General features: G+C 37.3%; 2 protein-coding genes across 3 annotated transcripts in view; one reads left to right on the top strand and one right to left on the bottom strand.

The window, feature by feature from the left end:
• HS2ST1 (heparan sulfate 2-O-sulfotransferase 1) overlaps positions 1-24,429 on the bottom strand; it is a 187,662-nt gene extending 163,233 nt beyond the window's left edge. For both annotated transcript variants that reach the window (XM_018045698.1, XM_005678145.3), the window contains exon 1: positions 23,923-24,429. In XM_018045698.1, coding sequence (XP_017901187.1) covers positions 23,923-24,046 — 124 coding nt within the window. In that variant the 5' untranslated portion in view covers positions 24,047-24,429. The remainder of the gene's footprint in view (positions 1-23,922) is intronic.
• The window catches only part of LOC102184685 (15 kDa selenoprotein), a 35,390-nt gene continuing 33,024 nt past the window's right edge, over positions 24,766-27,131 (top strand). Inside the window, exon 1 of the mRNA XM_005678146.3 lies at positions 24,766-25,084. Coding sequence (XP_005678203.2) covers positions 25,010-25,084 — 75 coding nt within the window. The 5' untranslated portion in view covers positions 24,766-25,009. The remainder of the gene's footprint in view (positions 25,085-27,131) is intronic.

Here is a 27,131-nt window from a genome sequence, read left to right as displayed (position 1 = left end):
ATTTACTCTTCATATTCAGTAAGAACTTGTTGTTTCTTCAGAAAAAGTTAGATGTAAAGCTCAATACTAAACATTTAACCTCTACTGATAAATATTCAATGATTCATATGTAATTTTAACACTAAGACTCACACTAAGCACAAATTTCTAAATGTTTTTATTCTGACATTTTAGGATACTTTTAAGAGGAATCTGATCTAAAATCTGTAGTTTTTATTCAAAGGTATTATTAATATTTCTTTAAAAGGTTTTAATAGTATACTTTAACAGTTAATTTTAGATATTAAGGGTCACCACAGTATTTTAAAGCTGGAAGAAACCTCAAACATCTCTTGCTTATTATAAAATGTAAGGCTAAAATATAAGACTAGAAAAGGCAAAGAAGTAGAAGCCACAAAGTTTGATGACTGACTGTATATACAGGGAAAAAGTCAAGGATGACTCCCAGTTTTCAAGTCAAAGTAGAGTTTAGAAGGGAAACCAACTGGGAGGGCAGGAAGAGTGGAATAAGAGAAAGGTTATTTTGCTGCTGTTTTAAACAGAGTATGACACTAATCTTACCTTATCAGCGGAGAAAAGCTCATTCTTCTGAGATGGATGGGAGGGGTGTGGAGAGAGTGGGAGCTAGTCACTGCCCCAGCCTGAAGTAGGAAATCTCTGTCTTCAGCCCATATACAGATCCTTTTCCATTTTCCATTTCCCACAAATAAATACCTAAATTAGTGCCCAGAAATATAGCCCTCACAAAAGCACTTGATTCTCTTACAAGTAATACAAAATATTTCCATTATTTCTAAAACAATTTACTCTTATACTGAACTTTAAAAAGATGTTCAATCTTTGTTCCACCCTCTCTAGCATTACTTCAGTCCTTTCATGTGAACCAGACAGGACAGCATGTAGAACCAAGATAATCCAATCAACAATAACCTATTTTAACTGTGCACTGTAAATTAAAGTCTAAATGAATTCTATTCATTATCTAAAATTTAAAGGGATTGATCTCTTATTTGACAGAGAATTTACTAAAGATAAAAGAGTTGGCTGGTTTCAGTGGTGTGGGCACCGTTAATTGTGCCTGCCAACAAGCTAGTCTCATAAACACTAGATTCTGTTCATCCAATGTTCCTTGTCAACAAGCCATAATCACATTTTGACACACATTAGTAGATTTTAACAAAGTAGAATTAATCCTGTGTGTCTCCTTAAAGTTTAGGTTCTCAAGCTTTCACAATTTTTTAACAGGAAAGTCTTTAAACAATCAGTACTGAATGTTCATATACAAAAAGATGAAAAAAGTTTATATGCAGAATTGGTTTCATCACTAATTAATAACCTCCAGTGGGGTATCAAGTTTCCTCTCATAAACATTTCTCTTCCAAATTTTATCTCTTTTATTACTTGAGATTTATGAAAATATTTGGTTTATGAAAATATTTCTGGAAAAGATAAACCTCACACAGTGGTTATCTGTACAGAAGAACAGAGGGAAATAAGTTCAGTGAAAAGCACCAGAGGCTTTGACCTATCTCTAAAGCTTTATTATGAATGTGAAAATATATTACTGTTTTAATAAATCCAAGTGGTGTGTACAGGCTATAAATTAAGTATATGGTTGGGAGGGAAACTATAAAAATTACTTTGTCTCTCAACTCACCTGTTCTACCTCTCCCATGCACTGCTTCCCACCCCCCACCCCCCGACCCACAGAAAACTTTATAGCTATAAGTAATTCTGGTCAAAGGGAAAGAAGACATAGTTTGGGAATATTACACATTTCATAGGAAGGTAAATCTTGGGAGTGCAGAGTAGGAAAGATTCCAGAAAACAGGCATCCAAATACAAATTATGACATTACTTTGCCAAGAATTACCTGTATCAGTAACTGTCTTTGGAGAGGCTTCTAAAATTATCTTTAACATCATTTTCTTTCCAGTTCTACAGCAGATCACAGATGTTTGGGCCACAAACTTTTGATTATCCTGGGAGGAGCTTTTCTACCTTTTGATGGGTTTTTAATAGTCATCATTTTCCAAAATCATATGAGAATTTCAGTTTAATTTTCTCATAGCCAAATATGCTGAAATAAGACTGCCAACAACCTTTACCCAAGTGACATCAATTACTCTGAATAGAACATTAAATATAACTAAATCTAACTGGACTTTCTACTATAGCCTACTGAATCTGAAAATAATATGAGAAGTTACCTAAAGAAATTCTTTAACACGTACCTTTAGTAAGCAGTAATTATTAGAATGATGAATCTTTTTTAGTAACGTTCACACACATAACTTCAAAAATCTGTCAGATTTTGAGACTGAGGGAAAAACGACTAGAATACACACGGTGTATTTACAAAATCCTGTGAAAAAAATACTGCCAGCAGTAAATGGACTAACTGGGATTTTATTCATCTCCCTGAATTATATAAGTTGTGGGGCTGACCAAGAAAACGGTTATTTATCAGCATATATTGTTATTTCTTATAGTTTGAAGGAAATAACAATTAACTATTAAAGTTAACTGTTAAGCCTTTTGGTCTTTTGATCAAATCTGGTAACCAACGTTCAAAATTTAGGCAGTAACAATGCCAATTTTAAGGTGACCATGGTAAACTCAAAAACATAATTTAAAATATTCATATTAGTGTTATAACTATGACAAGAATTCTGAGGAGCTTAAAAAAATGACAAAAAGCTATTACATATTTGAACTGAGTAGGTTCAGAATGAGTCCCTAGAATAGAGTCTTTCAACCTTATCAATCTTATTTGCACAAGAGAATCACATCACTGAGGGAACTGAGGCCCAGGCCACACCCCAAACCAATCAAATGAAACTTGGAAGGGTGGCACCCAGGTATCAGCATTTTTTAATGTTTCCAAGGTAATTCCCACAAGTAATTAAGGTTGAGAACCACAACTCTAAGATTCTAACATTATAAACCTGATTTTGGTACCCCACTAAATCACAAACACACATGATATGGAGCAAAAAAAACTAAGCAGTCTGCTTTTTTTGTGGTGCAACAGACAGGAACTTTTGTGCATACGATCCTGCTGTACTTGAGGTCAAGTGAACTTTCCATCACAAAAACCAACACTGCAAATCCATCAGATACAAGAGATAAGCCATAGAAGTGGGATGAAAACACTTCTCTATACAACTGATGATTGCACACACCTGCAACTAGTCTATACCCTGAAATAAGTGAGAGATGAAACATGTATTTTTCCTAAGGCTTATACACGCCTGTCCTTAACGAAAATAAAAGTCCAAGCGATAATGATGAAAATCCATCCCTATCAGTGAGAAAACATCATATCTGAAAGCAAACCTCAAGAAGCCCTCCTACACATTTTAAACAGCAAGAAATTTCAATTGAATCTACTTGCATAAACACTTCACAATTTTATATATATATATATTTAAAAAACCAACACATAAGTTTTACATATATTCAGGTACCAACTAGTATTAGAAGGAAAAAACCATATAGAAATTCAAATGCAGTTTCTTCTTTAAAAGAAGTATCTTCTACCAGCCTCTACTTTGTTGTATGGTAGACCACATTCATACTGTTCCAACATTTCCTAGACTCCCTAAGAATCAAGCCATCCAACATCTTTGTGAGATGGAAACTAATGAGTTACCCACACATTATTCTCAACTCCTTATTTCTAAGACTGAAAAACTTAACTCATAAGCAGTTACTTAACTGAGCCAAGGTGACCGAGACCAAAAAAACACAAATTTGAAAACTTGCCAACATTCACTGTTCCGCTGTTCTGTTTTGTCTTACTAATCCACCCCACCTCAGCCAAAAAAAGGGAAGTTATAACATGTGAACATTTATCCCACTGTTTTTCATAACTGGGGTACCACAAAAGCTATGCAGGGAGTCGTCGCTTTCCAAAAAAAAAAAGCCCTGCTGAAAGAGAGCAAGTATAAAGAACTCAATAGGGAAGAGAATGAAAAACTGAAGAGAAATGGACAAGAATTATTCACAGCAACTTAACTGAAAATGATTGATATTTTAACTATTAAGAAAAAAGATTATCATTAAAAAATTAAGCAACAGTGCACTAATCAAATCTAGAAGATATCCCATTCCCATACAGGTCTATATACACTTTAATTTCAAATTTTCAAGCTGTTTACAAGTAAATAAGCACACCCAGTTTCTTATTAACTTAGTGCAGAACTTCTGAAAAAAAGATGTCTGTACATACAGTCTATCTTTAAAAATAAAACAGAATACACTTTAGACACACTGTTCCACCAATGTACCTTTCATCTGACTAGAAGAAATTAACATACAATCTCCTTTCCTTCCAGAAGATTTCAGAGTAACAGAAGATTACTGAGCAACAGCTCCGTATAAGGAATACAAAGCTAAAATCATTTAACAAGTGACCTAGGTATATGTCAGAGAATGACTGCTGTTTGAGTATACATGTAGAAGAGGTTAACGACAAAAACAAAATGCATTCTTAAAGGATTTACCACATTAAGATCTAGAAGCACAAGTGTGGTATTCACAGCTTCTACCTAATGAAGTATCTGAAATAAATAGAGAAAGACAGAAGAGAAGGTATCAGTGAATGCTAAAGCAGTAGACAAAAGTGCCCAAAGAAAGCAATGCAGCTACTAAAACTAACTGATCAGCTCAGATTTGAAAGGGATACATAGGCACAAGCTAACAGGAAAGGCAACCTGACAAGGACAAATATAAGAATGACATAGAATTAAGAAAACTGCTGAAGACTGCAACCATGGTTAAAAATTTAACCCCTTTCCAAGAAATAACATGCTAAAAAAATGTAGAAACTTCCAAAATGTAAAAGAAGACCTGACTAAACAAAGAAATAACTTTCCAGATGGGGAAGTCCAAACATAATTCTATCATTCTAATCATATTATTAATCGTAAGCAGTTTTGCTTATAGTACTGATGCTTTTTTCTTTTACTTAATAAAATGATTCAGAGGTTCAACTGGAATAATAAATAGACATATAAAATAAAGAACCATAAAGGAAGGATTAACCCTAAAAACTAAAAGGCTGTTAAGAACTGAAAGTAGTATAACCCTAACACAAAAATTATTAAGATAAAGCAGTGTAACGATGGCCCGGAAGCATACCATATTCCTTACACCCTTACAAACTTAAAATCCAAAAAGAATGGACTGAAAAATAAAAGCCAACAAATAAGTGAATAAAATTACGTCACAATTTATAAAATATTACTAAGGGTTTCTGGTCTGACATGTAAGTGCTTATAAATCATTACCACCATTCTCACAACAGGAAAAAGTCTGAACAAACTGAAAATTAACAATGGTTTTTAGATTTCCACTCACACATGGGTCATTTTCATTTAAGACATATAACTAAAGGCAAAAAACCCAAAAGATAAATGATTCTGACTATCTCAAAATAAAAGTTATTGCATACATAAAAATACTATGAAGCAAATTAAAAAGCCAACTACTATCTAGGGAAAAATATGAAAATAGTCGTATTACATTTTTTATAACAAAGCATCTAAGGAGAGCATGAAGGATCGATTGCTTTGAATATAAAATAAATGGGTTTAATTTTATGTACTATACCATGGACTACCAGAAGAATGCTTGGGGGGAAAAAAAGATACCAGCTCTCTTCAAAACTATCTTTAATTTAAGCTTTGGCAATTTCACATTAGACTTTAATATTAATCTAACAGCACTTACTTTAAATCACACATGAATGCTGTAGTTCAGAAATGTCAACTCAATCCACATTTTTCTTATTTAAGCAGCTACATTAATCAGCCATAAACAACTTTTATCAGATTTTCTTAAATTAAAAACCATCAAAGAAAAAGGTTACTTATATATCATAAACAAACTTCTCTTCAAATTATTACATGGTTTCAAATTCTCTGTCAAAATGCAATTAATAATCAATATGTAAAGTTCTACCTTGATGGATTTTACACTGGAAACAAACTTAAATTGTAGTTGGAGCTTCCCAGTAAGAACAGCATTATTACAAATAATTTCTGCTACAATATCCTGGTCTCAGTTCTCATGACTAGACTCCTGATTTTCCCAAACTGTCCAAAAGAAAATGGGCTAAGAAACCTAAAATGGCAGTTAATATTTACACAAATACCTCTCCTACTTCATTCTGCCCTCTTCCCTCATTCTGTATTACATGTACATCTGGAAATCTCCTCAACAATTTTTCAGGACAAGATCAATGAATAATAAATGTGGAAAAAGTGTATAATATAACTCAAATTTAGAAAATCAACTGCAAACATTTAACTATACTCAACACTATTTAAGTAAGACTTAGTATTCTTATTTAGAATTACCTCTCTTCTCAAAGAACATTTTTAAAAGAGAGTAACACCATATGAGGATAGGGGAAGGTTAGGTGAAATGCAAAAGGTTTATGGAGTTCTTCAATTCTATCATCCTCATTTGGGGTTGGCAAACTCACTAAGAAATAAATTAAGTCTTAAAGGTACAGCTAAAATGTAAGTAAACAGAGCCCCTAACAAATGCAGCATCTCGGTCAAAATATTTTCACTGCCAATTAGCAAAATTAAAAGTCTTATGTTTCATAAACATAAAAGCTACTATAATATGCAAATCAAAAATCACTGCTTATTCATGAACTTGTATATCACAATTTTACATCAAACCTTCAGCAATGTTGACCAATACTTAAGAATAGCATGCTAATGCAAGAAAAAAAGAAAAAGCAATAATATATGATCAAAGAGGTGATTGCACTAGAGTTTGTTTCTCACAACCTCTATCACAAAGGCCTACAAGATTTTCTGATCGCAGAGTGGCAAATAATGTTGACCTGAGTTAAGAAAAAAAAAAAAAACCTTTGAAGCTGTGTAGGAGCCAAGAATTGATTCTCATGATCCCAGCAATTAGTATAAAACTACAACCTTTTCTATTCTATTCTACATCTGAGTGAAAAGAAAAAAGAAAAAATTGAAATTCCTAAGTTAAAATTAAGGATACAAAACAGGTGTTTTCCCTCTATTTGAGAAGATGACAATGAATCACTGTGGGAAAACTGACAATAAAGGAACTACCACAAAAAACTTCTTCCACAGTGAAAAAATACATTTTTTTTCCTTCACTAGTTTGATCATTAATGCTTTTCAAAAAGAAAAGTACTTAGAATCTAAGGGGTAATTTTATACATATATGTGCATACACACACACACACACTGAAATTCCTCTCACAATCCAAATTTAATTAACATTCTTTTTAAAAAAGTACCTTTAAACAGCAAAGTTGGCAAGGATCAGTAAGAAAGAGGGAAGGAAGTCTGGTCATGTTAAAAGGCCAGGGCTTTTCTATAATTTATATGAAAGTAAACAGACTTATACCTTTAAGAGAAAATAATGATATGAACTGATAGTGATTTTTACTTCATCCTAAGAGAGAAAAGAAATGAACAGCTAAACTGAATGTCAAATCTATAACTCATGTAACATCACCATTTATCTGAACCGTTATCAGACAAGTGTAATCCTTTGAGATAAGCCTACAGCACGAAGAAATGTAAAGTTGAAACTACATTCAACCAAAAGACAACATCAAAGAGCAAGCAAATGTATTATTATCACTATTAATAACAACTTAAATTGTAGTTTTTATAGTTTACAAACCTTTTCATATTCTTTATACCCTTTGAGGATTAACTGTTCTTCCTAGTAACTCTGAGGATAGTAGAATAAGCATCCTTCATATTAAGTAAGTTCTATATTGACAAAACACTTAAAATATGCTCAGTACACAGTCCGATACAGTAGGTTTAGAGATCATGATGACTTGCCATTGATAGGGAAAGGGAGAAAACCATATAAGAAACACTGGTTCAAGGGCAAAGCAGGGAAAGATCTAAACAAGTAAAAAAAAAAAAGACCAAAGGGAAGTGGTCATGTTCAAGACTAGATTATAACTAGTCACAGGCTTAATTAGTCACAGAGTTCCAACCAAGGGCAAAAGAAAAACAGCACATAATGACATCTCATGGATCAGACAGGTTCCTGGACAGATTCATCCTGAGCCAAATAAAACTATCATCACTAACAACTCCCAGGTTCAGAAGCAAAATCATACATACCCCTAATTTTCCTCGCTGGGAAACCTATTTTGAGACACTAAAATAGCATCACAAGTTTGCTTTCTTTCTGTTTTAACCTTCAATACATGAAAAGTAGACATTTATGTTCTAGAGGACAAAAATGAATGGTTTTTATTCTTTCCTCTTCAACAAAATGAAGAAATAGTCTACAAAAACATACCGTAAGATACATCAAGTAAGTCTTTCTAATCAGCTCTTCTTTGGAGGAAACAATTGAACCGAGTTGGTTTTTCGCCAGATTGGGAACATGCAACATTGTATTACAGATATGGGTGTATATGATGAAATTAAAAAATGCTGGCAACTGGAAGCAGCTTTCTAACATTCAAATACAAAATAATCACGAATTTCTCAGTCATATTTAAGAACCACTGTGTCAAAACTGATTGCTGAACTAGTTTCAGTAAGACACAGGCAAAGCTGAAATTACTAACAAATACAAGGTTGAAGAAGATTTTATTGATTTTATTTAACTCCAACAACTTAATTTACTCAAAGCTCCAATATTCCTCTAAATACCCAAAATATATTTATCACTGAATTTTTAAGATATTGTCCCTTTATGTTACATATCTTAGAAATCTAAAGAACCATAAATAGTCCTAATTAATCACCAAGCTGTTTGGGAAATTAAAAAAAAAAAATAGAATTTACAACTCTGGTTTGTTTGTTTTTTTGATGTGGACCATTTTTAAAGTCTTTATTGAATTTGTTACAATACTGCTTCTGTTTTTTATGTTTTAGATTTTTGGGCCCCCAAAATGTGGAATCGTAGTTCCCCAACAAGGGACTGAACTCATACCAGCTGCATTAGAAGGCGAGGTCTTAACCATTGGACCATCAGTGAAGTCCCACAACTCTCTTTATTGAAGAATTTTTTGAATTATGATTTTAGTTACAATGTTTATGCTGTGCAACTAGCTTTTTTTTTTTTTAAAGACTTTATTTTTTTAAAGTTACCATTAACTAAAGTATACTGTAACAAAGTATTATTTTGAAAGCACAATAGCAACAGAAACCTTAATACAAGAGTCATTGTTTAAAGACAAGTATGGTGACTGGGATACTAACCTTTTGACTTATTTACCACGAAAAAGAACTACATTGATCAGTTCATTTCCTACACTCTTTTGCTTCAAAGCGTAAAGAGAATATATAACAGGAGGATGTTATCAATGAACCAATAACAGCCCTAAATTACATTCATTAACCAACTCAAGCATAATGTATAATTAGAAATAAATATGCCAAGAGCTAGTCTACACCTGCATAGCCCCTTTGCTTCATTCCATAACCATACTGAGCAAAATTTTAAGGTATTTTCCAACTTAGACAACATATGATGAGTCTCTAAATTCATTTCTGTGTGCTTAACTGTACAAGTCACTTATTTTCAGCTATGTTACAAACAAGAAATAAATAATGGAAACATATAAGGTGCTATGTGATAAGGTGACAATGGATGACTTCTAAATTCTACTGGAATTTAGAAAAATGGGCATTTCTTTCCCTCTAAATCCAGTTTTAAATTGCTACATAAGTACCAAATTGATTTTCAAATTTTCAAACCACTATCTCCCAAAAGGAGAATCCAACAATTTCAATTAAAAGTGGTTGCTCCTCACAGCAGGGGAAGGAGAGCTTGGGAGGAACTGAGAAGATAGCATTGACACATATATGCTACCATGGGTAAAACAGATAGCTGGTGGGAAGCTGTCGTATAGTGCAGGGAGCTCAGCTTGGTGCTCTGTGATGATGGGGGCGATTGGGGGTGGAGGGGTGGAAGAGAGGCTCAAGAGGGAGGGGATTTATGTATCCTTACAACTGATTCACACTGTTGTACAGCAGAAACTAACGTAATAATAACATTACAATGAAGCAATTTTTCTCCAGTTTAAAAAAAAATGGTTGTCCCTGATATTTTATAGTACCCATAGGGATTCGGTACAACCTAACTACCTTTAGCAAGAATTATTTCATGCAAAGTTGAAAATCTGGTAACTATAATAATACTCATCTTAAGGTAAACTAGGTCCATTTTCTGTTGATGCAACATAATGACCAGGCTTCCCAAGTGGTGCTAGTGGTAAAGAATCCTGCCAATGCAGGAGATGTGGGTTTGATCCCTGGGTCAGGAAGGTCCCCTGGAGAAGGAATGGCAACCCACTTCAATATTCTTGCCTGGGTAATCCCATCAACAGTGGAGCCTGGGGGCGCTATAGTTCCTGGGGTCACAAAGAGACATGATTGACCAACTGAGCACACACAATGATTACAGTTACTACTGGCATCAACATCCCTTAAAATTTCCTTCTCTACTGTTTTGCTTGCAATCGGGGTATTACAACAGGAATACAAAAAAGAAGCCTGTGAAGAGGATACATCCACCCACCCCAGCAAGGATATGACCAATTAGTTCCAGAAGCATACTGACAGGAAAAATAGAAAGCTCTTCCAGAGTCAGAGACTTCACTGCCCAGTTTGAAAGAGCCTCCACTGGACTCAGCTGTATCTAAAGGGATGCAGTAAGAACTGGTTTCTTGAAGTTAGAGTAAAATTGATAACAAGCAAAAGAATTAACTGACATCCACTTGAAACTTCAATGGGGATGTGACGAGATCCAGCCATTGTGAATAAGACTTGCCTCTAACTTGGAACAAACAATTTACTAACGGCCTGTGTGCAATACCATGCTAGAAATTGAGGAAATAGAGAAAAAATAAAACATTATTTCACCCTTAAATTTATAATATTAGTTTTAGTTGTCAAATATAATTCAATTTATCCAACTTTATTACTTTCCCCTAAGTCAACCTAGGGACACACAATCAGAGATAACTAGGCCACCTGGCTTCCATTTCCAGCCAAGATGGAGTAACAGGGGATTTATCCTCCCACCTGAAACAACTGAAATACATAAAATATATAACAAAAGGCTTTCAGACGCTGGTCACTGGACAGGAAATCTGTACAGGATGGGGGTCACTGTGAGAGAGAAAGGAAATGAAGTGAGTCATATGCCTCTCCAAAGAGAGTTTCCAGGCTAGAGTACAGAGAAGGGGACCTCAGAGCCCAAAAGTCTCCCTGAGTTAAGGGGACAGGATTGGGAGTCCAGGGAGGCCAAGGCAGCTGGCTTATGCTGGGCAGAATACTAAAGACGACAAAGCTGCAAGAAGAGAATTTTCAGCCAAGTACCAATCTGTGCATATGCGTGAAGAAACTAACCGAGGCCACCCAAAAGACACAGGTGGAAAATTTTCTGGGGTTCACTCAAGCAGCATTCCCACTAGCCAGAGTGGGGAAATAAAATACACAGGGTACTGGGTGGAGTACTCTGAAAGGAACTGCAAGGTTACTGCCTCAGTGGTAGGGCAAAGTTAATCATATATTCGGATCCCATCTAACAAACACAAAAGCAACCCTAGAAAGATCAAACTGTTTGTTTCTAGGAAACTTGAATGTGTCCCAAATCAAGGCTTACGAGTATGTTTAAGAATCTGAAGATATCCAACACCTAAATACCAAGCATATAAAAAAGAAGGAAAATATGGTCCACAATGAAGAAAAAAGCAAACCAACAGAAAAATATCGAGAAAAGACACAGATGATAGAATCAGTAAACAACATCAAAAGAGTCATTATAACAATATGTCATGTGTTCAACAAAATAAAGTAAAAAGCATGTTAAAGAGACAAACAGAAGTTCTTTGTTGCTGTTGTTTTTAAAGATCCAAAATGAACTTCTAGAAATGGAAAAAATAACTGAAATGAAAAATACACTGAATGGAATTAAAAGCAGAATTACATACACAGAAGAAAGGATTGGTGGATTGAAGACAAAGTAATTAAAAAATACCAAAAAGCAGAAAGACTGGGAAAAATAAGTAAAATGTCATCAAACATTGACAACTAAATGTAGACTATATATATATATATGACTTGAATTTTTGAAGGAAAAGAAGTACATAAAAATTATATGAAGTATTTAATAGTTATGGCCAAATTTTTCCAAATTTAATGAAAATTATAAACGCACAAGTCCAATAAGCTCAACAAACCCAAAGCACAAGAAAAAAATCAAGAAACTACAGCAAGGCTTACCATAATTACTTAAAACTGAGTGAAAATCTTACAGGCAGTCAAAAGAAAAGATATTATGAACAGCTGAACAAAGATAAGAACAATGACAGACTTCTCATCACACAGAATGCAGGCCAAAAGACAATGCAGCAACAGCTTTAAAGTACTGAAAGAAAAAAATGTCAACCTACAATTCTATACCTAACAAAAATTTCTTATAAACATTAAGGTAAATACATACCTTTTAGACATACAAAAGCAAAGAGTTCATCACCAAGCAGACTTTCAGTACAAGTAATTTCAAATGACACCCTTGAGGATGAAGGAAAAGAGTACCAGATGGAAATCTGCACCTCCACAAAGGAACAGAAAGCATCAGGAATGACACATGTATGAGTAAGTTCTCTAAAAAATGTTTTAATCTTTTTAAAAGATAACTGATTCCTTAAAAATAACAATGTATCATGCTTTGTTGTTGTTCAGCTGCCCAGGCATGTCCAACTCTTTGTGACCCCATGGACTGCAGCATGTCAGGTATCCCTGTCCTTCTGGAGTTTGTCCAAGTTCACGTTTACTGCATCAGTGATGCCATCCAGCCATCTCATCCTCTGACGCCCTCTTCTCCTCCTGCCCTCAATCTTTCCCAGCATCAGGGACTTTTCCAATGAGTCATCTGTTCACATCAGATGACCAAAATACTAGAGCCTCAGACAAAATACTGGTGCTTCAGCATCAGTCCTTCCAGTGAATATTCAGGGTTGATCTCCCTTAAGATTAACAGGTTTGAACTCCTTGCTGTCCAAGGGACTTTCTTTCAGGAGGAGTCTTCTCCAGCACCACAGTTCAAAGGCATCAATTTTTTGGCATTCTGCCTTTATGGTCCAGTTCTCACAACCATACGTGACCACTGGGAAGACCATAGCCTTGACTACATGGACCTTAGTCAGCAGAGTAATACCACTGCTTTTCAACACACTGTCTAGGTTTGTCATCACTTTCCCGACAAGAAGCAATCATCTTCTGATTTCATGGCAGCAGTCACCATCTGCAATCATTTTGGAGCCCAAGAAGAGGAAATCTTCCACCTTTCTGTCACTACTTCCACCTCTTCCCCTTCTATCTGCCATGTAGTAATGGGGCCAGCGGGTTTCCCTGATGGCTCAATCAGTAAAGAATCTGCCTGCAATGAGGGAGAGCTGGGTTCAATCCCTGGGTTAGGAAGATTACCTGGAGGAGGGCCTGGCAACCCACTCCAGTCTTCTTGCCTGGAGAATCCCCATGGACAGAGGTGCCTGACAGGCTACAGTCCATGGAGTCGCAAAGAGTTGGACACAACTGAGTGACTAAGCAAAAGGGGCCAGATGCATGATCTTAGTTTTTTTTTTAATATTTAGTCTTAAGCCAGCTCTTTCACTCTCCTCTTTCACTTTCATCAAGAGGCTCTTTAGTTCCTCTTCTCTTTCTATTAAGAGTGGTATCACCAGCATTATCTGAGGTTGCTGATTTTTCTCCCACCTATTTTGATTCCAGCTTGTAATTCTTTCAGCCTAGCATTTCTCATGATGTGCCCAGCATATAGGTTAAACAAACACGGTGACAGCAGATAGCCCTGTCATACTCCTTTCTCAATCTTGAACCAATTAGTTGTTCCATACTAGGTTCTAACTGCTGCTTCTTTACCCACACACAGGTTTCTCAGTAGACAGGTAAAATGGTCTCGTATTCCCATCTAAGAGCTTTCCACAGTTTGTCATGATCCACATAGTCAAAGGCTTTAGCACTCAGAAACAAAGACAGGTATTTTTCTGAAATTTCCATTTTCTCTATAATCCAGTGAATGTTGGCAATTTGATCTCTAGTTCCTCTTCCTTTCCTAAACCCAGCTTGGACATCTGGAAGTTCTCAGTTCACATAATGCTGAAACCTAGCATGCAAGATTTTAAGCATGACCTTACTAGCATGGGAGATGAGTACAACTGTCTGATGGGTTAGCACATTCTTTGGTACTACCCTTCTTGGGGACTGGGATGAGGATCAACATTTTCCAGTTCTGTGGCCACTGCTGGGTCTTCCAGACTTGCTGACATAAGGAATGCAAAACTTTGATGGCATTATCCTTTAGGGATCTGAATTGTTCTGCAGGAATTTCATCACATGCACTAGCTTTATTAACAGCAGTGCTTCTTAAGGCCCACTTGAGTTTGCACTCCACACTGTCTGGCTTTGGGTAACTAACCACACCATCATAATAATTCGGATCATTAAGATCTTTTTTCATATAGTTCTTTTGTGTATTCTTTCCATCTCTTCTTGATTTCTTCAGCATCTACTAGGTCTCTACCATTTTGATCCTTTATTGTGCCCATCTTTGGGCAGAATTCTCCCCTGAGGTTTTCAATTTTCCCAAGAGATATCTAGTCTTTCCCCTTTGTTGTTTTATTATTAAGCACTGTTCATTGAAGAAGCCCCTCTTGTCTCTTCCAGCTTTTTTCTGGAACTCTGCATTTAATTGGATGTGCCTTTCCCTCTCTCCCTTGCTTTTCGCTTCTCTTCATTCTTCAGCTACTTGTAAAGCCTCCTCAGATAACCACTTTGCCTTTGTGTGTTTCTTTGGGATGGTTTTGTCAGCCACCTGCTACACAATATTATGGACCTCTGGTTATAGTTCCTCAGCACATTATTAATCAGATCTAGTCCCTTGAATCTATTCATTACTGCTACTACAAATTCATCTGGAATTTGATAGAAGTCATACCTGGCTGGCCTAGTGTTTTTCCTGGTTTTCTTTAGTTTAAGCTTGAATTTTGCCATGACAAGCTGATGATCTGAGCTACAGTCAGCTCCAGGTTCTGTTTTTGCTGACTAGTATAAAACTTCTCCATCTTAGGCTACAAAGAACATAATCAATTTTATTTCTGTATTGACCATTTGGTGATGTCCATGTGTACAGTCATCTCTTGTGTTGTATGAAAAAGGGTATTTGCTATGACTAGTACATTCTCTTGGCAGAATTCAGTTAAACTTTGCCCTGCTTCATTTTGTTCTCCAAGGACAAACTTGCCTGTTACTCCAGGTGTATCTTGACTTCGTACTTGTGCGTTCTAGTCCCCAAAGATGAACAGAACATCTTTTTTAGGTGTTAGTTCTAGGAGGTCTTCTAGGTCTTCACAAAACTGATCAACTTCAGCTTCTCTGGCATCAGTGGTATGGGCACAGACTTGGATTACTGTGATACTGAATGCCTTGCCTTGGAAATGAACTAAGATCATTCTGTTATTTCTGAGGTTGAACCAAGTACTGTTTATTTTGGACTCTTGTTGCTTATGAGAGCTACTCTATCTCATTTATGGGATTCTTGCCCACAGTAGTAGATATAATGGTCATCTGAATTAAATTCGACCATTCCTATCCATTTCAGTTTGCTGATTCCTAGGATGCTGATGTTTATTCTTATCATCTGTTTGACCACGTCCAATTTTCCTTGAGTCATGGACCTAACATTCCAGGTTCCTATACAATACTGTTCTTTGCAGCATAGGATTTTACTTTCATCACCAGACACATCCACAACTGAGTGTCATATCTGCTTTGGCCCAGCCGCTTCATTCATTCTGGGGCTATTGGTAATTCTCCTTCGCTCTTCCCCAGTAGTATACTGGACAAATTCGACCTGGGGGATTCTTCTTTTGGTGTCATATCTTTCTGGCCTTTTATACAGTTCATGCGGTTCTCATGGCAAGTATACTGGGGTGGTTTGTTATTCCCTCCTCCAGTAGATCACATTTAGTCAGAACACTGTACCATGACCCACCCATCTTGGGTGGCCCTGCTTGGCATGGTTCATAGCCTCATGGAGTTACGTAAGCCTCTTCATCACAAGGAGGGATCCATGAAGGGCGGAAAAAGACACAAACAGATTAATATCATACTAAAAGAATGGGAAAGATACACTATGTTAAAACTAATCAAAACTGAAGTGACCAATAACAGACCAAGTAGGTTTCAGAGCAAAGAATATCACTAAGGATAAAGAGCATCATCTCATAATGAAAAAGGGGTTAATTAATCAAGAAGATATGACAGTCCTAACATTCATGCAACTACTCACAGTAGTTCAAAACACATGAAGCAAAAAGTAACAGAACTCTAAAGAGAAATAAACCCACAGTCACCACCAGAGACTTCAAAATCCCTCTCTATATAACTGATGAAAGGAGTAGGCAGAAAGACAATCAAGGATACAGAAGATATGGAAGACTGGAACTACTCGACATGATAGTTATAGCATACTCCACCCTGTAACAACGGAATATACATTTCTCATGTTCACAAAGAACATTACTCAAGGCAGTTTATATTCTGAGTCACAAAATACTTGAAAGGATTCAAAGGATTCAACTGTGCGCCCCCATCTTCCATAGTACATAGCCACAAATGTTAAAGTGACTGCCAACTGAAAAACCCATTTTCCATTCCCCCCACCACCTTTGCATGGCGATTATAACTAGCCCTCACCCATGGCTTCCCTGGTGGCTCTGTGGGAAAGAAGCCGCCTGCCAGTGCACGAGATACAGGTTCCCTCCCTGGTGTGCAAAGATCCCTCAGAGAAGGAAATGGCAACCCACTCCAGCATTCTTGCCTGGGAAATCCCATGGACTGAGGAGCCTGGTGGGCAAGTCCATGGGGTCATAACAGAGTCCGACAAGACTCAGCAACTAAAACAACAACAAAACCTCATCAATAGACTGAGGGTAAAAGAGGTCAAAAAAGTTGAGAAAGGGGCACCGCCTCACCTTTCTCTTGCTTCTTCCCCAGGCTGACAGCAGAGAACTCCAAACCAGAGGATGGCATAACTAATAACAGAAAGTACCCAAGACCTTGAATAACTCATGAAGAGGAAAACCATCCACCAAAATGATCACCTAAAACATGATGGGGAAAAGAGTCATTTACTATGTTTAGACAATAAAATTGTGGACTTTGTTTTAAAAACAGCTATCATTACTCTAATTCAAGAAGCTTCTAAAGAGCTTTATGCAGAGGAGTGACATGATTTTTTTACATTTCAAAAGGCTCACCAAGCTGTTATATTAAGAATAGTCTGTAGGGAGGCCAAGTGCAGAATCAAACAGACTAGTTAAGACATGGCAGTAATCCAGGGAAGAGACTACAGTATCCTGAATTAGGTGATAAGAGTGGAAGTGCTGAGTAGTAGTCATATTCTAGAAATATTTTGAAGGTAAAGCTAACAAGATATTTCTGAAAGATTAGATGTAGAGTGTGAGAAAAAAAAAGTCAAGTTAACTAGCAAATGGAAGGATAGAGCTGCTATCAACTGAAATAAAGGTCAGATAAAATTATTGGGGGGTATAGGGAGGTACTGAGGCACTGAACAGAAACATCAGAAGATTCGTTTTGACCACACTGAATTTAAGTCTATTAATTGTTCAAGTGGGCAACTCAATTACATGAATCTACACAAATCTAATGTTTAGGAAACAAGTCTCAACTAGAAATACATAAGTTGTCAACACATAGGTCACCAACTAAGGAAGAGTAAAGAGGAGTTTCAAGGACTCAGCCCTTTGGTATTCTTATGTCAAAGGGGTTGAAGAGAATGCTAAAAAAGAAGCTAACACAAGAGACAGAGAAATGACCCACTGAGGGGGGAAGAAAGCCGAGAGTATGATATACTGGAAGCCAAGTGAAGAAAATTGCTCAAAAGGAGGAAGTGATCAACTGTGTCAAATTCTGCTGACTGGTCAAGTAAGATGAAGACCAAAAACTGCAGGACTTAGGGAAGTCACTGGTGATTGTGGCAATTAGCAACAGTGAAAATAGACAATTTTTAAGTTTTACTGCTAAGGGAAGCTGAAATATGAAACAGACATTGGCTGAGCAAGAGGAATCAAGAGAAAAATATCATTTTGTTTTTGGTTGGCAGAAATAATAGCATGTTTACATGCTAATGAGAAGAATCCAGCAGAAAGGGAGGAAATGATGACTACAGGAGAATGAGGGAAAACTTCTGGAACCACACCTTAAAGTAGATGAGGAAACAGGATCAGGTGCACAAGTGGTCCAATAGGCAGTTAATCTATAATTAATAGGCCGAATGGCAAAGTACATAAACACAGTTACTAATAGTTGGCCAGATAATTATAAATAACTGGACTATAGTGAACCATGATTATAAAGTCCATCTATAGAAACATCTCTCAAAAGTAGTCATTCTGGAGAGCAGTGTTTGAATATTTATTATTTCAATTTCACTAAGTGCCCAAAAAGCTCTTAGAAGGCTTAGAGAGGTAGAGAGACAGCCTAGTATCACTTTAATTGAAATCAACCATTTCAGTTGACTGACTACTCTATGGCACTAGATATCCTATCTGGGACTAATAAGTGAGACACCAATTAGCAATTCTAGAATAACAGCATTCCAATTAAACTGTTAAGTCCTCTAAACAGTAACTACTGTAAACTTTGCAAACAATTTTATAAGTAGAGAAATCTATCATTCTTGGGAACATTTTATAAGTATGTATGGTTTCAGGTGGGCTTTCCTGATGGCTCAGTGGTAAAGAACCTGCCTGCCAATTAGGAGACATCGTTTCAATGCCTGGATCGGGAAGATCCCCTGGAGAAGAAAATGGCAACCCACTCCAGTATTCTTGCTTGGGAAACTCCATGGACAGAGGAACCCGGTAGGCTATAGCCCATGGGGTTACAAAGCGTCAGACACAACTTAGCGACTAAACAAAAAAAACAGTGGCACTTGTAAAACCTACCAAATTCCAAAGAGATAAGTCCCAAGCTTGGCCCTGAAAGCTGGTTCATTAGTTAAGGAGAGTTTCAAGAACATAAGAGATTAACATACTTTTGACCAATAAAGACAGCTACATAATCCATTCTGAGTTACTGTCTTCATTGAAAACATTAGGTCCTAAAGCATTCATTTATTTAGTGGTCTTACAAGCATATGAACAAAAAATATTATTTTAAATGCTTAGGTCCTATAAAAAATAAAGTTATCAACCACATAATTCTGACATTTATATAACACAAATTTCATTGACTGTTCCATCAGTCAAAATTAACAATAGTGTGCTCTTGACATTCAGAAATAACTACTGAGAAAAAGCAACAAATTCTGACAACCAGAGTTCTAACAGCTAAGTAACTAAGCAGTAACCTAAGCAAATTTTCATTTTGACTCCATGTTATTTTCTATACTTCATTAGAAAAATTAAGTTTGTATAGATTTTAATACTTTTCTCAATGTAATACCCACATTAATAAGTTTGTAATAGAACACCCACATTAATATTAATATGCTTGCATCCTAAATTTAACTCACGAGTTGCATGTTGTAATAAGTTAATATTAAAACAAAAAACACACTCACTCCATTAAATATAAACCATTTACTGCAATTCAGTGATTCTTACCATTAAGGGGATTGTGTACTCCTTTGCAAATCTGATAAAAGATATGTATATAATTTCAGGGAATTCATAGACGCCTTGAAACCTATATATGAGTCCCTAAGAAAGAATCTCTATTAGTGGAAAATAATGGGGTCCAAAATTTATCCAAGAAATATGAAAACTTAATATGTGACTAAAACAAGAACTGTAACATAGAAAGGAGGGAAAAAAAGATGAATTATTAATATAATATTTGCCATAAGTGGCCATTCACTGAGAGAAATTACAATAAACATATGATGCTTTAAAGAGCTAAACATAAAAATATAAGCTGTAGAACACTAACAAAATATAGAGAATAATAACATAATCTTGGTTGGGGGAAGACTCCTCAAGCAATGTAAGGCACCTACTTGCCTAAACTGAGAGATTTGACTGCATAAAATTTTTAACCTCCATACACCATAAAGTCAAGGGACAAATGACAGACCTGGAGAAAAATAGATGCAAGACACGACAGATAAATGATTACTACATCTAACATCCTTTTTAAACCCTAAAATTGGTAAGATGAAATACTACCCAACAGACATGAAAATGAACAAGTAAATTATGTTCAACTTAATTAGAAGTCAAGGAAACATAAATTGATACAACAACATACCATTTCACAGCGTTAGAAAAAAATTAAAAGCTAGCAAAAATTAAAAGCTGACAATATCCTGCACTTGTGTGTACGCTGACAGTACAGATATAACCCTTGGGAAATAAATTTTCAGGGAAGTAACAGATTTTAAAATCTGTTAAACTACAATATATATACATATATATATCTTTTGTCTCAGTAATCCCTTATTAGAATTTATCCTACTGAAAATAGTACCAACAAATAAAGAATTAAATAAACTAATATAAGCATGTTTCTTGTAACACTGTTTTATAATACCAAGAAATAAAACAGTTTAAAAAAAAAGCGTTTAAGGGGGATAAACTGAGTGTTCATTATTGACATAATGGCTTAAGAATTTATGACTCATGCATACTGTGGAATGTTATACACCTATTAGAATGAGTAAGTCAAATTTATATTTTTTGACCTGGAAAGATGTTCTGTGACATTAAATGAAAAAAGCAAGATGCAAAGCCAGTATTATGTATACTGTCATTCAATATTCATTGGAAAAAAAAATAACTCTATTATGAGACACTGGTTTTTAGGAATTCCTATTGATATACTTAATGATGTTTAAGGGTTTTTTTAAGCCATAAATGCAAAATGTAATAAATTTGACAACACTTTAAGTCAAAATTCTGTGTGACAGATGACACGACAAAAGTTTCTGAAAAGTGAAAACTGTGTAAGTTTTTCTGATGGCAAAATAAAAATGCTTTTATTGTTTGTGATTTTACACGTACAGAAAACGACAATCTTTTTCCCCCCCGTAGCAAAAGTAAGCTATCTATTTCAGTCCTTTCATTAGATAATATAATTATGTTCATTACATGGGTATAAACAAGCAACAGACATTACACTAACCTAATTCCTTTGTGTCAGAAATTGAATTTTCTAAGAATGATATTCATTCTTAGCAATAAATGCAATTAAACATTGGTGCTAGTTTAAAAATTCTATTCAAACCACTACATCTTAGTGTAATGTCAATATAAAGTCCCATGCAGCCTGGTATAATTAAAGGGGAACTTGATTTGAAATCAGACATACCTGGGTTCCAATACTGACTTTGCCACTTATTAGGTATGTAGTCAACTTATATAACTTTTGAACTTATTCCCGCATCTGTAAAAATGGCTTTCTATGGTGTTCTTGGAAGATCAAATAAGAATAGCAAATATGAAAGGGTCTAGTACAGAGTCTGATTGTCAAAATATGTCTCCTGTGTTCCTTTCCTAAGGAAGATTACTGACATCTGCTTTAATACAGGCCGTTTCATAAGACTTTTTTTAAGTCAAAAGACTGCTGATGTGAAGCTATACATTTTATTTGTCATAATTTTACATCTGGAAAAGAAGATGGCAACCACTCCAGTACTCTTGCTTGGAGCATTCCATGGACAGAAGAGTGTGGCAGGTTTACAGTCCATGGGGTCTCAAAGAGTCAAATATGACTTAGCAACTATCACTCACTCAATTCCACATCTCTATTATTAGCTCCTTCTAGCTTTTTGTACATTGGAGAAGGAAATGGCAACCCACTCCAGTATTCTTGACTGGAGAATCCCAGGGACAGAGGAGCCTACTCGGCTGCCGTCTATGGGGTCACACAGAGTTGGACACGACTGAAGAGACTTAGCAGCAGCAGCAGCTTTTTGTACGAGACTCCTTTTCAAGAATTATTTCATTTATTCCATATTTACTATTTCTAACAAAATGTAAGAGTTTCTTTCTTGTAAAAAGTCTTAAAGAAACGTTATCTACCGAGCCACTACCTCTGGCTTCCTACATTTTAAAAATCATTCAGGTTGTGTCTATAGAAAACAATTTAAATTATTATGGGAAAAAATGTTAGACAAGGAAGGAAAATTAAAATCTGAAGTCATCCCAACCACCATAATATGTATAAGAAATTCAAAGAGCAATACAACAAAGAATAAATATAAATTTTAATTTAATATAACTTTCAACTTTCTTGAGGAGGAGTCTTTTCTTTCTGTAAAGCTGGATCATTAACCAGACTAGAATATGACCATGAATGCTGCTAATCGGGTACAAACAAAAAGAGTATACTGGCCAACCTTGAAAATTTAAAGTGAATATTTTTCCATCGTATACTATACATATTAATAAAATCATAGAAAATAAATTTGATATCTGTTCAAAATTATACAGGGCAAGTTTTACCTTAGAGTTGAAGAGTGGAATTATCCCTATCTTCAAATTTATTTGCACTTGTTAATTTATTTGATGTTCTTTGATAAACTGCACTTTAAAATTGTCTCCAGTGCTTTTTTCAAAGTATCAAAATTGCAAATGGCTAGCTACTATTTGTAATATTACACTTATTTTCTGATAGATTTTTCCAAAACATTAATCATCACAGCAGCGTACATTACTTCTGAGTCTAAATTATAAAGCTCCTATTTTATCCTTTGCATTTCGAAACTTATTTTAAATGATGCAGCAGTTAAAGTGTATAAAATACACTTACTAAACATTATTTTCCACATCCAAATTACAGCTTCTTGGGCTGATTTTTAAGTGCCATGTACATTTTAAAATCAAAATGTATTGCTGACATTCTTTTAACACTCCCTCCCCATTCACTCTTCCCAAATGCCACAGTTCCTTACTGCTCTGGAAAGTACTTATCTGTGCATTCGTCTGGTCTTTCACAACAGCACACTCCAACATTTTGTACTTCAGATCACTCCCCCAATTAAAGTAACTGTTAACTCTTTAAGGTACTTAGCCATACAGTAAACTTGCTGCACTCTTCCTTTCGTTAACTTTAAATCTCATTATAGCAATTCCCCCTCAACGTTTCCTCCCCTTCTAAATTCACTACACCAACATTGCCGCGAAGCAACATGCACATACAACTCCTTTCTTAAGCTCAAAATACCAGTTTAGCGCCACTAAAAAAGAATTTAAATGCCTGGTTACCTCGTTTCAGAACCTCTTGGGAGCTTTTTATTTGCTTTCCTGTCCTACCTGGACAGTCTATTTCTCTCGTCAGTTGCGCGGTCCCTTGCTGCCCCCAGCACGAGTGCAACTCACTACAATGTATTTCTTTTACACACCATCATTCCAGTATCTCCCCTCCATTTCACCCCATCTGTCCCTTCGCGAACCTCCCCATTCCCAAAAGATTCAGTATCCAGGTGCCCACATCTCAAATTAGAAAACCCCTTGCCTGACACTGCTGGAGCTTTCAGTATGACTTCCAAGAGAACAGGCAAGCCTGACCGTTACGGTCTCCTCCAACTGTCAGTACTGACTCCCCAACGAATTCGATATTCTCTTGCTTTCTCCCCGTGAAATGCCTAGTTCAGGGTATCCCTTTGGCTCGGGAAAGTCCAACCTTGCAACCTCTGCCCCTTGACCTCGTGAGCCCAGCATACCACCCAAGCTTAATTCACACCAAATGAATTCGGCTTGTGTTCTCTTTCAGCCTCCAGCCTCCAAGCCAGATATCAGGTTAGATAAACGCCCACTTGCTCGGCTTGCACTGCCTCCCCAGCCTGGCCCCTTCCACACACCACTCAGCCCGGAGTGACCCGGCTCCTCACCTAGCTTCGACCGGGACTCCTCCAGTTTCTGGATCTGGTTCTCCAAGAAGAGCATCGCCACCGCGAAGGCCACCACCGCCAGCAGCTGCAACTTGGGCGGCATCATAATCCTGAGAAGCCCCATGAAACCCGCTGCTCGGGATCAAGACATACCGCGGGGGGCGGGGATCGGGGCCCCGGGGGCGAGGGAGACGCCGGGAGGAGCCCACGGAGCCGGGAGAAAGGCAAGAAGAGCGCGACAGCGAGAGAACCACCGCAGCGACCCCCCTTCTCGCGTCCCCAGTCCCCCGCCCCCAGGCGCCAGCAGCAACACCGCCGGTGCCCGCTTCTCCTCGACCGACTCCACGGCCGACTCCCTCCAAAAGCCCGTGCAGCAAACACAGCGCGAAGCAGCTGCCGGGCTCTCGCCTCCTTCTACTGCCTCAGTCCCCGACCCCCGCGCCCGCCTGCCTAACCGCCTCCTTCTCTTCCTTCCTTCCCTCCCTCCTTCGCTCGCGGCCGCGCGCTTCTCCGCCAGCGCTGCGGCTGCGGCTGCGCCGCCCTCGGCCCCGCCCCTTACCCATCCCTCTCCGCCTCCACGCGCACGCCTCCACGTACGCTGCTCGGCAACCAGAGGCTCCGCCCTCTACTCCCTTTCGGTTGAGCTTATTGGACCGAAGAACTCCAGCGCTTCGCTCTTGGTGCGTGTCACGGTTGGTTTCCTTTGCCGTAGGTGTCAACCAAATCGGCATTCGATTGGGTAAACTTGGAGAAGGAGGCAGGCCGAAACTGGCGAAGGCGGGGCTTCTTGACTGCTTAAGGAAATGTCGTGAATGAAAAGAAGGAGCCCGGGAAGCACAGATTTGAGGAGTTTAGGGAGATGCCTGATATGAGTTATCGAAAGGACCCAGTGACTTCATATTTACATCAAGTGTAAAGTTTTTGCTCACCTTTAAGCTTACATATGCCCGTAGTTAATGCCCGTCTCCTCAGAATAAGAGACTTGATGGCAGCGGCCTTTAGCTGCCTGTTTTGGATCAGGCACTGGAGTAGACGCCCCTAGCAGAGGGGTCTTCTGGGCAGCCGAGACCTACGGAAGGTGGCAGAGATGGCGGGCCGGCCGGAAGGATGGCTTGGCCCGGCGTTTGGGCTGCGACTGCTGCTGGCGACCGTGCTTCAAACGGTGAGTGGAGGTCACCTCTGCTGCAGCCCCAGGGCGAGCGACAGGGATTGCGCTAAGGAAGACGGAATATTCGGTCGCTTTTGGGAAACACAGCTGAAACGGGTGGGCTCCCCCAGCGGTTGCTGCTGCTGGCGTGCGACGTGGCTTTATTCCGCGTTTGAAGATTATCTTTCCCCGCCCTGGGTTTCTAGCAGTTCCTTCTTCTGACCTGAGACTTTCTTGAATACAGTCTGTAAGACACACCGTAAAGCGAGGGGTGAGGGGCGGGAAAGGCACTAAGTTTTGCAAAGAAATGAAGATTGTTTTTAAATTGGCAGAAATGCAAGGAACTGTCTTTTTGACAGAGCTTCCTTTTAAGTCTTAGAGGAAAGCCCTCAAGTCTTTGGTCCAGGGTACACTTCCTTTTTACTTCTTTCTGTCATATGTTTGTGTTCTCTGTAAGTCACTCTTAGTCTTTTACCTCTGTTCTCTGGCACTCACAGGCCGCTTTCACCTCAGTATCATTTGTGGTTTTTAAACAGCTCTGTTGCAATAAAAGGAACTACGCCATACTAAAACATAATTTATTCTTGAAATTGATTTTCTAAAATGATAGCTTTCATCTTGCTTAAAATCGATCGTTGTCTAACCAAGTTTTTTTGTTTGTTTGTTTTTATCCATTAACAGAAGAGATACCTTCTTTATATTTGAATGGGAAGAGGCTAGTTTCGACTTATTTTCCTATTCACTCACAAACGACTTATTATAAGTTTTTAGTTCATTCAACTGTGAATAATAAAACTTTTTAATAGGCATCATACTTGGAGTTTTTACAAGTGTCTTTTATCAGCCTAATTTTTCAAGTGTTCTCTGTATTGAGTCTGCTGAGTATTCTCCTAGAAATCTGGTTTGATTAATTTATTCAAGGTTTGGAGGATTGAGGGTCTATACGGAAGGCCTCCACAAACACCTGGGCTTTTTTTTCATTAAGGAGTTTAAAGATCTTGCCTGTTTACTTTTACAGCCTTACATAAAAGGTGGATTCTTCTCATTAACTTTATAATACTTCGTTATTCAGTCATTTGGTGCCTTAGAAATTATTGGAAGACCCCTATCTAAACTTTGTACTCAAGAGTTTTTTGTCAGTCTTAGATAATTTGTATTCACCACCATGAAAAGATAAAGAGTAACATTTCAAGTTGACTTCTTCCGATCTCATTATCTCTTTAACTGTTTGATTATCTGTGGCTGTGTAAGCACCCCCTATAGTGGCTTAAAATAATGATTTCTCATGATTCTATGTGTCTGTTGAGCAGTTTCTGTTGTTGATTTCCTTTGGTCTCATTTATACCTTCTCTGGTGCCTTTCGCGTCTGTGTACAATGTGGGAAACCTGGGTTCAATCCCTGGGTCGTGGGTTGGGAAGATTCCCTGGAGAAGAAAATAGCAACCCACTCCAGTACTCTTGCCTAGAAAATCCCATGGACGGAGGAGCCTGGTGCAGGCTACTGTCCATGGAGTCGCAAAGAGTCAGACACAACTGAGGGACTTCACTTTCTTTTCTTTTGTAAGGTAAGGATAATACCTCCTCTTTTATAGGAGGATAAGATTAAATGAAATAATGATGTGAAGTGTTTAGCAACACTTTACAAAGTAACTGGTGCCTTGTTAAAGCTTGTCATATGGCTTGTCATAATGTTTCTGATACTTATTTTCTTGGGGCTAATCTGTAAACCCATGTATTTACTTTTATCTCAGATTTGAGTCTTTTCAGAATTACTATGTGAGAACCCTGTGAGTTTTCTGAGTAAAGAGACAACTAATCATGTGAATGTGTAAGTGTAGTAAAATGTATAGCAATACCAGACTTTTGCCCAAAGGGGTAATGTTGCATTATAGTTATTACAGTTTCTCCGCCAACAACCCTCATGTTTTTAAAGAACTCAATAACACCAGAAAAATAAATGAATAACACATAGTCTCTCAGCCTGTCAATCCTACTTAAAATTGGAGAAAGTTGTAAACTGTTAAGTAGTTACCCAGTCAGGGTTATCCCACCCTGTCCTTAA

The sequence above is a fragment of the Capra hircus genome, chromosome 3, assembly GCF_001704415.2.
Source record: "Capra hircus breed San Clemente chromosome 3, ASM170441v1, whole genome shotgun sequence".
Classification (NCBI taxonomy): Eukaryota; Metazoa; Chordata; class Mammalia; order Artiodactyla; family Bovidae; genus Capra; species Capra hircus.
This window is presented reverse-complemented; position numbering and strand designations above follow the sequence as displayed.